Below are 10,470 nucleotides of genomic sequence, written 5' to 3'. Positions count from 1 at the left end.
CTCAGCGGCTGCTCAGCTCGGGCTGGACTCGAACCGCTGTTGCTCAGAGCTCAAACTCTTGAGCGAGCTCTTAACCAACTGAGCCACTCGGCCAGCCCGGTAAACCCATTTTTTCATTTTTTTCCACTTATACTTTTCACACTCAAGGCCCAAGAGGTAGTTGAAATGTCACTTGTGCTGTGAAGTCATCTTTGACTCCTCCTTTCCTTCCCAGTTATTTCTAGGTTTATATCCCTATGGGATTTTATAGCATCTGTCTTTATTTATTTAATTATTTAAGATTTTTATTGGGGGGGGCCGGCCGAATGGCGCGATGGTTAAGAACTGGCTTGGGATGCCAGAGGGCCCCGGTTTGGATCCCACATATGAGGGCCAGTGACGCTGCCCTCCACGGCTAAGATGCTGAACAACAGCTCGACCTGGAGCTGGGCTGCCGTGAGTCGCCGGCAACGGCATAGGCTGCAGCCACTGTGGCAGTGGGTTGCCATGGGCTACCGCATGTAGCCGGCAGCCAGCGTGAGCGGCCAGCAGCCACCGTGAGCAGCCATCCAGAAGCCGGCGACTGATCTGCCTCATCCTCCACAACTAGACTGAAGAACAAAAGGACAGCAACTTGTCTGTTCCCCTCCCCCAATTCCCCAATAAAATCTTTAAAAAACTAAAAATTTTTTTTAAACCTGATACTTTTTTTTTTTTTAGCTGAGCCATCCTGCCACTTGTTGGCAGCTCAGCGGCAGCTCAGCTCAGGCCGGAACTCAAACTGCTGTTGCTCAGAGCTCGCATTCTTGAGTGAGTTCTTAACCAACTGAGCCACTTGGCCAGCCCACAACTGATACATTTTAAAGGGTCTGCGGAAGGGCAACAGAAGTAGTAGAATGTGCTGGGCCCAACCAAGGTAATGGCACAGGTGAACAGAGACAAGGAGAAACAGCTTTATTTGGACTGAGAGTTGGAGAATGAGGGGAGGACCTGAGATAGCATACTGAGCTAAGGAGTGGAGGTTAGATTCCAAAATGGCAATCAGAACTCATCAACAAATGGACTCCGCTTCCCAGCTGCCTTAGAGTTAGTGCAATCAATAAAAGGCCGGTTGGGAAATGTATTTGCCACTAAATCACCCAAGTGTGCCACAATTACAAAAAAGGTACAGGTTTTTGTTTGTTTTTTCCATAATTAAGTTTCCATAAAACCTCCCCAACCACAAGTACTATAAAAGTTAAAAAAAATCACATGTTATAGTTCTTAGACTTGTCTTCAGCATTTAGCTCAAAGATGGTGAGCCATCTTCAAAATACAGTTCTCCTGCAAAACTCATCAGCTAAAAGCTCTATCCAAAACCTTTGCTAGCCCATAGCAATTCTTTTCCCATTTTCCCTAGCCGGTTAGGGCTGAATAGAAGAGTGAAGCTCAGATTAGGGGAGGGTGGGTAGAGAGACTTAAGGGCTAATTTCCCCCAGTGCAAGATGGCATCTGAAGCTTGATGGGAGAGCAGAACTGGAGAGACTTGAGGGAGGGGTCCAGGCCCTGTATTCAGTCAGAGTCACTGCTGGAAGAGGAGGAGGAGGAATGCTGCAAGGGGAAAGGGGAAAGGAGACAGCATCAGATCCAAATGACCTTCAATCACTCTATCGGGCATTCTTTGGAGCCCTACCCCTCCACCCAAGTACCTAAAAAGGACAGCAGTCTTGAATCAGACTGTCCCTTAAACAGCAAAAGCAAGAATTTCCTTCAGCAGTGAGCATACGGGAATGGATTAAACCATCCTAACTCATTGCACAGAATTTAATATACTGCATTTGGAGCAAGTTTCCAACTTTCTTTACCAGAGCCAATGCCTAGGCAAGGAATAAATTCTAGGCACAAGTATAGTATGGTGCTAGAAAACAGCTGATACCTTATAAACCTTTATTGATTACATGCATAGAAAGTTCCTAGTGGCTCTGGATCTAAGAACAGTGAGTAGAAACAGCAGTTGTGTGTACATCTGTCTCTACTTTTTCCTAAGCCCCATTTGGGAGAAAGTGAAGAAGATGGGAGAGAAAGCTAAGAGACCCCTAGTCAAGGTTCTCCCATCAACAACTGTCAAGAACTGGGCCGGCCAAGTGGCTCAGTTGGTTAAGAGCTCGCTCAAGAGTTTGAGCTCTGAGCAACAGCGGTTTGAGTCCCAGCCCGAGCTGAGCAGCCGCTGAGCTGCCAACAGGTGGCAGGAGGAAAAAAAAAAAAAAAACAACTGTCAACAACTAAAAACATTTTTTAGTCTCTCCAGGGTAATTTCTCCCCCATTCAATCTCACCTTTCCTTCTCCTCATACTTCTACCAAAGATCCAGAACCAGGAATTAGAGCCCAAAGCCACATGGCAAATAAATACTAGACAGGAAAATTTAGATTAAGGCCTCCTCAGGTACAGGTTTGTTCAATACTTGCTGAGTTGTCCTGGGCGTTACCTTTACCTTTCCTAATTAACACTCCTCTAGAATGAGGCCTTAGGGCTGAGCATGAAACCTAGGTTTTGTTTGAGGCTGAGAATCACTGACTGCTCTTATCCTCAATTTCCCTACGGGCTGGTAGGACAAAACGGCCCATGTAGTTAACACAACACCCTGAAGGAGAGAAAGGAAGTCCAGGAACTAGGGCCCGATTATTACCTGTTAATTATTATGTAAGACTTTGTTCTGTCAAAGGACTGACCCTATTAATGGATATTTTGACCACATCAATGGGTATGTCCAACTCACTAAAATATGCATCTGGGAGTGGGGGAGAAAGGAAAAAATTCTGGGAGAGAGAAAAGCAAACAAGAATGGTTTTCGAGTCTGATATTCATTCTAAGGCTCAGCATAATCCCTCCGAGATAGAAGGCCCAATTAGCCTAATATTTCTCTTCAAGATGATCCGATTCTTCCCAATAGGAATCCTTTACAAAGAGGAATAACAGTCTACCAGAGCCCCATGTCCTCAGACTGTGAATCCCCCTTGCCTATCCCGCCTGCCTAGTCTCTCTGAGGGGTCACCCCTTCCTAACCAGGATCCAGAGGGCACTGACCTTGCCATGCTTGTGGTGTTTGTGCATCTTTTTATGAGCTTTCTTCATTTTCTTCCGCATCTTCTTGTCCATCACCATTCCTGGTCCTGCCATGCCAGGAGCCAAGGGATTCATAGGAGGCATACCTGGGGCAGGTGGTGGGTATGGTGGTGGGTAGGGACCTAACGGTTGGTATCCTGGATACCCTGGTTGTGGCAAAGGATGAGGGGGCCCAACTGGGGGGAAAGCTGGATTCCCCTGGGGAGCTCCTGGGGGTGTGGGAAAGGAGGCTGGAGGAAAGGCAGGGTTGACAGGCGGTGGGTGGGCAGGATTGGAACCTCCAGGGTACCCAGTATTAGGGGGATATGGATTTGGCCCTGGCTGCCCTGTTGGAAGAAGCAAAGAACAAATTAAGATTAGAACTGCCCAGAACCTCTAACAACAACAACAACAACAACAACAAGATGATTCAGTTTCTCACTCAATACTTAAAGGGAAATGGAAAGGTGAGAAAGGAGGATGGAGGATAGGGGAGAGAAACCCACACAGGAGAGAAAAAAATGTCACGTCCCTCTCAGGCTGGGGAGAGAGAGAGTGAGGAAGTGAACTCTAAGAAAAGAGGAGAGTATTGGTCAGCTATGGTCTAAGGATTTAGCTTTTGAAGGTGAGGGAAGAGGTGGAGGAAAAACACAGAAACTTCCTGTTGTGGGGCCCATTTGAAAAGGGGTTGAGGTGGGAGAAGAGTGCACCCAAACACCTACCAGCATTGGGGTTCCACATCGTCAGGTGTTTTCTCCAGCCTGAAGAGAAAGAAATGAAGGCAAGAAGCTGACGGCCCAGAGATGAGAAGGGGATTTAGTGACCAAGCCCCACCCCAAAGCCTCCCGCCCTACAATAGGCTCTGAGAACTACCACGACCTCCACATAAATGTTTCTTTCCACTCGTTCCTTCGCCCTCAATACTTATTCCTAATTCCCTAACCACAGGAACGTAGCTCCCAGGGCCGCTCCATCTCCCACTACCTCTGGCCGCGGCTGGAGGTCTCTTAACTCCTCGGGAGAGGGGCAGAATCAGCGAATCTCTCTATCCCGATCACTCATCTCCCTTTCCGTGACTGAGGACGTGACTTGAACCATCCACAGGTTAAGGAAGGATTTTAAACAACTCTACCGCTCCTCGGGGAGGAAGACAGGACCCCCACCCCAGGCTAAAAGAAGGCCCCTCCTCGAGGCGAAATCAGCAAGGTGGCTCAGGAAAGATCTTCAAAAGCTGACATATACAGACACGCCCCCTTGCACATTAAAAAGGGCATATGGAGATCCCGGCTCCCAGCTGCGAAGGGACCCCTGACCCGGGAACGGGGAAAGGAGGAAATTGGGTAACCCAGATGCCCCATCACCTTTACACCAGCACCTGGGTTGGACTCGTCCTTCTCAGTCTCCACTCTCACTTCCTGGTCACCCCAACCTTAGGCTTCGGCGCCCGCCTCTGCTGCCACTTAATTGGTGAGTATGTGTGGTCATTCGGCGTTATGATTGAAGGACATGCTCGTCAATCACCCTAGTGCTACAGTAGGGGTGGTTCCACACCCTTTAAGGAGAGGCGATTGCAGAGGAGCCGGCGGGCCGGAAATACCTGGGGGCGGGACTACGAAAGAGGCTAGCGGAGGGCGGAACCAGTTTCTGAGCAAAGTCCTGCCGGGAGGAAACTCAGCGCCTGCCGTCTGAGCTTGTCCAGTGGGTACAACACATTATAATGTGAACACCGTACACCGTGGTAAGTGTTGTAACACAGATATATACAGTGTGCTTAGGCAAGATTGGGGAGCTTCAGAGTCTCAGCTCCATGCCTCAATATTGCCACCTCCTTCCTAGCCCCCGTGGGAAATAAACATTCTTGGAGGAAGTACAGACGTTTCTTAATCTCTCCTAGGATGCCCTATGTCAATTGCATAAACCAAAAACCACCCCAGGCAAAGAGAAGAACCCTCTGCAAGGTGAAACCAGGAAGTGACTCAGGCAAGATCCTCTAATTACTTGCATGTAGAGACACGCCCCCTTGCCCATTAAAGTGGGCAAATGGAAATCCTGGCTCCCAGATGTCGAATTGCATAAATCAGAAACCAAGGAGCTCATCCTTGATGGCTCTCTCCTTCGCCTTTCCGGCCCCCGCTCCAATACCGACATGGAACCCCTGTACTTCTCTCCATCTTCCCTGCCCCCAACCTACCATCATCTCTCAACTGGATTGCTGCAATGGTCTCTCTTTTTTTTTTGTAATGAGAAGCTTGACTTAATGAACACATATTGAACCATGCGCCTAAAACTTTAAAAATACTCATTCTTCTGCTCAAGAGTGTGAGTACTGAGCAACAGGGTCGCCTGTTCAATTCCCGGCCGGAGCTGAGCTGCCAACAGGTGGCAGGATGGCTCAGCTAAAAAAAATAAAATAAAAATAAAAATAAATTAAAATACTCATTCTTCTTAAGTATACTAGAATAAAAGTTGGTCTCAATATAATTCAAATTTCAAAGAATTGTATAATACATACCATATTCTCTGACCACAAGCTAAAATATAAATACAAATATACATCTGGAAACTAAAACAAACAAACAAACAAACAAACAAACATAAAGTCTTCCAAATAACTCTGGGTCAAAGAATAAACCATGATAGAAATGAAATAACTACTTTGAACTAAGCCATAATGAAAAAAAGTACATCCCAAATTTGTGGGATAAAAAAATATGAAGAAGATAAATTTTATACTGAGTTTGTCACCTTGAACTAAAAACTTTGATAGATTTATTAAATACTTTTTATTTTGAAATATTTTTAGACTCACAAGAAGTTGCAAAAATAGTAGAATTTCTCAAGGGGAAGATACCTTCATGTAACCCTCCTAAACATGACCAAAATATTAAAAGTTTCCAAATTATCTTTTTAAATAGTAAATTCCCATGTACACTTTACCTAGCTTCCCCCAATGATAATATCTTATATAACCACAGTGAATTTTGATATGTTTTTATCAGGTTTTATCATGTTTGTGCTAAATATTTGAGATGAATTGGAACATTTCCTATTTTTTTAAGCTCTATGGCAATTTATATTTACATTATTTCTTTCTTGAAAGATGATTGAATTTGAAAGAAATTATTGATGTGTCTATGTGGGCATGATGCCTTTTAGAAGTTAATATTTCTAACTTTCGTTTTTTAAAGCAGCTTTATTGAGATAGAGTTCATATACCATATAATTCACCCATTTAGAGTGTACAATTCAACAGTTTTTAGCATATTCAGAGCATTGTTCAACCATCACCATTATCTAATTTTAGAACATTTTTGTCCCCCTAAAAAAAAGTCCTACACCCATTAGCAGTCAATCCTCACTCCTCTCTTTACCTCTCTCCTACCCCACCCAAGCCCTAATCAACCACTAATCACTGTTCTGTCTATAAATTTGCCTATTCTAGACATTTTGTATGAATGAAGAATTGTACAATATGTGGCCTTTTGTGACTTTCACTTAGTGTAATATTTTCAAGATTCATCCATCTTGTAGCATGTATCAGTACTTCATTCCTTTTTATGACGGAAGTACTGAATACTATGCCACTTAATGGATTTACCACATTTTGTTTATCCATTCATCAGTTGATGGACTTTTAATTTGTTTTAACTTTTTTGCCTCTTATGAATATTGCTACTATGAACATTCATGTACAAGTTTTTGTGTGACCATATGTTTTCAGTTCTGTTGGGTATGTATGTATGAGAGGAATTGTTGGGTCATATGGTAACTAAATTTTTGAGGAACTGCCAGACTATTTTCCAAAATAGCCACACCATTTTACATTGCCACCAACAATGGATAAGGGCTCCAATTTCTCCACATCTGCACCAACACTTGTTATTGTCTGTCTTTATTAATACAGTGTAGCCATTCTAGTGGGTATGAAATGGTGTCTCATTGTAGTTTATAATGGCCTCTTAGCACTCCTGTCTGCATCCACTCTGGCCCTCTTCCAATTCATTCTACACATTGCAACCTTGGAAATTTTTTTCCAAAGCCAAATCTGATGTCACCACACTGTTTAAAATCCTTCAATGGTTTTGCATTATCCTTAAGACAAACATCAAAACTGTTTTTACATATGTGTATTAATTTTTGTTGACTAGACAACATTAACTGAAAACCAGAAAGGATAAAGAGGTATAAAGTGAAGTCTCTCCCCCACTCTTGTTCTTCATCTACTCCACCTCCTCTAGCCTGTATAACCTCTGTAATTACTTTCTTATATATACTTCCAGTTCTTTCATTACGATCAAGCAAATACTGATATGTCCCCCCCCTTTTAAATATAAAAACAGCAAATTATGCAGAGTTTAATTTTCAGCTCCCCCACCCCACTTAATATGTCTTGGAGATATTTCCATATCAGTACATAGATATTGTCCTCAGTTGTTTTCCCAACTCTATTTTATTCTTTTGTATCATGTACCATAGTCACTGGATAGTCAGATTGTTTTCAATCTTCTGCAATTAAAAATTATGTTACGGGCTGGCCGACTGGTGCATTGGTTAAGAGCTGGCTTGGGATGCCAGAGAGCCCCGGTTCGGATCCCATATATGAGTGCCAGTGATACTGCCCTCTACAGCTAAGATGCTGAACAACAGCTCAACCTGGAGCTGGGCTGCCGGGAGTCACCAGCGACAGCTAGGCTGCAGCCCCTGCTGCAGTGGGTTGCCATGGGCTACCGTATGTAGCCAGCAGCCAGCGTGAGCAGCCAGCAGCTGCAGTGAGCGGCTGTCCAGAAATCGGCGACTGATCTGCCTTGTCAGGGAAGAGCGCAATGACGGTGCCAACTTGGGCCAGTGAAGCAACGTCCTCCACAACTAGACTGAAGAACAAAAGGACAGCAACTTGTCTGTTCCCCTTCCCCCAATTCCCCAGCGCTGTTCCCATCCCCCAATTCCCCAATAAAAATCTTTTTAAAAAAATTATGTTGCAATAAATAATCTGGTATATATGACATTTTACGTATTTTTACTTTTTATAGATATTGATGTACTACCCCCCCACAGAAGTATTTATTTACATTCTCACCAGCAATATATGAGTGCCTGTTTTTCCCAGCACCTCCAACAAAGAAATACTCAAAATCTTATTACTGTCATGTATGCTATGATCTGGCCTTGCCACCTCTCTGGTCTCCTCTCATACTGCTCACCCCTGGCTTTCTGTCCTCCAGCCTCTAGGCTTCCTTTCATCCCTCCAGAAGATCTTGGTTCCTTTTGCCAGGAATGCTCTCCCTATCTCTCTCCACTTTGTCTAGTTAACTCCTGCTCATTCGTCAACTCTCAGTTCCAGGATCACTTCTTCAGGAAAGCCTCTTTGACATCCTGGTCAGGGGACGTCCCGTTATTGTAGCCTCGGATAGAATCTTTCCTTTCCTTTAGCAGCTGTCTCAGTTTATAATTATACATGAATCAGTACTTACTTGATTAATGTCAGCTTCCTACATTAGACTGTAAGCTTCTTGAAAGCAGGGACTGTATTAACATTCAACATTTCACATAGTGCCTGGTACATAGGAGGGTGTCAATGAATAAACTGTTAAATGAAAAACTATGTGAATGAATGAATAAATGAACAAAGAGGAATAGAGCACTGAAGCTCTGGAGTCAGTTAGACAGACCTGGATTAAAATCCTGGCTTTGCCACTCATTGTGGAACCTTAAATAAGTTATTTAACCTCTTGGGCCATCAGTTCCCTCATCTGTAAAATAGTCAGCCCTCTGTATCCACAGGTGTCACATAGGTAGATTCAACCAATTGCAAATTGAAAATATTTGGGGGAAAAAATCCCAGAAAGTTCCAAAAAGCAAAACTTAAATTTGCCATGTGTCAAGCACTATACTAAATTCATGTGAATGAAGTGATGTTTAGGAATACCCTACTGTAACCTATATGCAAATATGGAATATATACAAATATTATGCCATTTCAGACAAGGGATTTGAGCATCAGAGGATTTTGGTATCTGTGGGGGTCCTGGAATCAATCCCTCACAGATAGCGAAGGATGACTGCAATGGCAATGGTACCTACCTCACAGGGCAATTGTGATGAGATAATCATGTCTCTCTCACATAATAACATTTATTATATGCTAGTATGTATTACTAATATTCTCATTAATATTAAGAATTGTTACTATGAGACCAGAATGATTTTTTTTTAAAGATTTTATTGGGAAATTGGGGTAGGGGAACAGTGTTGGGGAATTGGGAAAGGAGAACAGCCAAGTTGTTGTCCTTCAATCTTAGTTGTGAAGGGCACAGCTAGCTCAGCTCCAAGTCCAGTCGCCATCCGGCTGCCCATTGTCAGCTCGAAGCCGCTCCACTCAAGGTGCCATGTTCAATCTTAGTTGCAGTTGGGCGTAGCCCACCATCTCATGTGAGAGTCGAACCGGAAACCTTGTTGTTAGGAGCACTGTGCTCTGACCAGCTGAGCCATCCTGCCACCTGTTGGCAGCTCAGCAGCAGCTCAGCTCGAGCACAGCTCACTGGCCCATGTGGGAATTGAACTGGCGACCCTGTTGCTCAGCGCTCATGCTCTTAACTAACCGAGCCACTCGGCCGGCCCATAGACCAGGATGATTTTAACCTCTCTGCAGGACCCTCATAGTTTGCCAATATCCTCCATATTTCTCTTCACCTACCTGCTAGTTGGAAAATTGTTCCTCAGATTTAAACTTAGAATATTTAAAAGCACTTATGCTTTTAAAGCTAGCTTGAACTCATTCATTAAATTGCTAATTATTTACCATGCTTCTGTCATTCATTCACTCAACAAGTATTTCTCAAGTTAGCCAGGTACTATTCTAAGCATTGGGGATAGAGTGAAAAGAAAATTGGAAAAAAAAATCTTTGCCTTCATGGAGATAATATCCTGGTGGGAAAGGCAGAATATGAATATAAATATATAATCAAGTGTCAGGTAGTGATGTACATTATATAGAAAAATGAATGAAGGGGAGGAGCTGTGGTACAAGTATTTACAGATCCTTGTAAGCAATAGAAAAGAGTTCAGATTTTATTCTAAGTGTGAATGGAAGTTTCTGGAGGATTTTGAGCACAAGAATGACATGATCTGATTTTCATTTTTTTTAAAAATCATTCTGGGACCGGCCGAGTGGCGTGTTGGTTAAGAGTTGGCTTGGGACACCAGTTCTGAGCAGCAGGGCCCCAGTTTGGATCCCACATGCAGTCCAGTGACGCTGTGCCCTCTACAGCTAAGATGGTGAACAACGGCTTGGCCTGGAGCTGGGCTGCTGTGAGTCACTGGCGATGGCATAGGCTGCAGCCCCTGATGCAATGGGCTGCCATGAGTACCATGAGTGGCTGGCAGCCAGCGTGAGCGGCTGGCAGCTGGC

At 43.9% G+C, this 10,470-nt stretch overlaps 1 protein-coding gene across 3 annotated transcripts; it reads right to left on the bottom strand.

The window, feature by feature from the left end:
- Nucleotides 1–916: 916 nt before the first annotated feature.
- On the bottom strand, nt 917–4,509 carry PRR13 (proline rich 13). Of its 3 annotated transcripts, none has more exons than XM_019659642.1 (4): nt 4,424–4,509; nt 3,785–3,823; nt 3,045–3,409; nt 917–1,569 (listed from the first exon to the last, which is right to left on the bottom strand). In XM_019659642.1, exons 2-4 carry the CDS (start codon nt 3,801–3,803, stop codon nt 1,531–1,533), a joined length of 423 nt encoding a protein of 140 aa, XP_019515187.1. In that variant the 5' UTR covers nt 3,804–3,823; nt 4,424–4,509; the 3' UTR covers nt 917–1,530. The 3 variants fall into 3 exon arrangements, with proteins under 3 accessions (XP_019515187.1, XP_019515188.1, XP_019515189.1); XM_019659643.1 differs by having other exon boundaries at nt 4,438–4,506; XM_019659644.1 differs by lacking the exon at nt 4,424–4,509 and adding an exon at nt 4,047–4,386.
- Nucleotides 4,510–10,470: the final 5,961 nt, after the last annotated feature.

This window comes from Hipposideros armiger, unplaced genomic scaffold, assembly GCF_001890085.2.
Source record: "Hipposideros armiger isolate ML-2016 unplaced genomic scaffold, ASM189008v1 scaffold_303, whole genome shotgun sequence".
Lineage (NCBI taxonomy): Eukaryota > Metazoa > Chordata > Mammalia > Chiroptera > Hipposideridae > Hipposideros > Hipposideros armiger.
Note: the sequence above shows the minus strand (reverse complement) of the source record. Positions and strands in the feature narration are given on the sequence as shown.

Excerpts from the sequence above, each read along its gene's own strand:
- PRR13 (XM_019659642.1), bottom strand. Across the intron at positions 1,570-3,044 it reads AACACCACAAGCATGGCAAG|CATTCCTCCTCCTCCTCTTC; the intron begins GTCAGTGCCCTC and ends TTCCCCTTGCAG.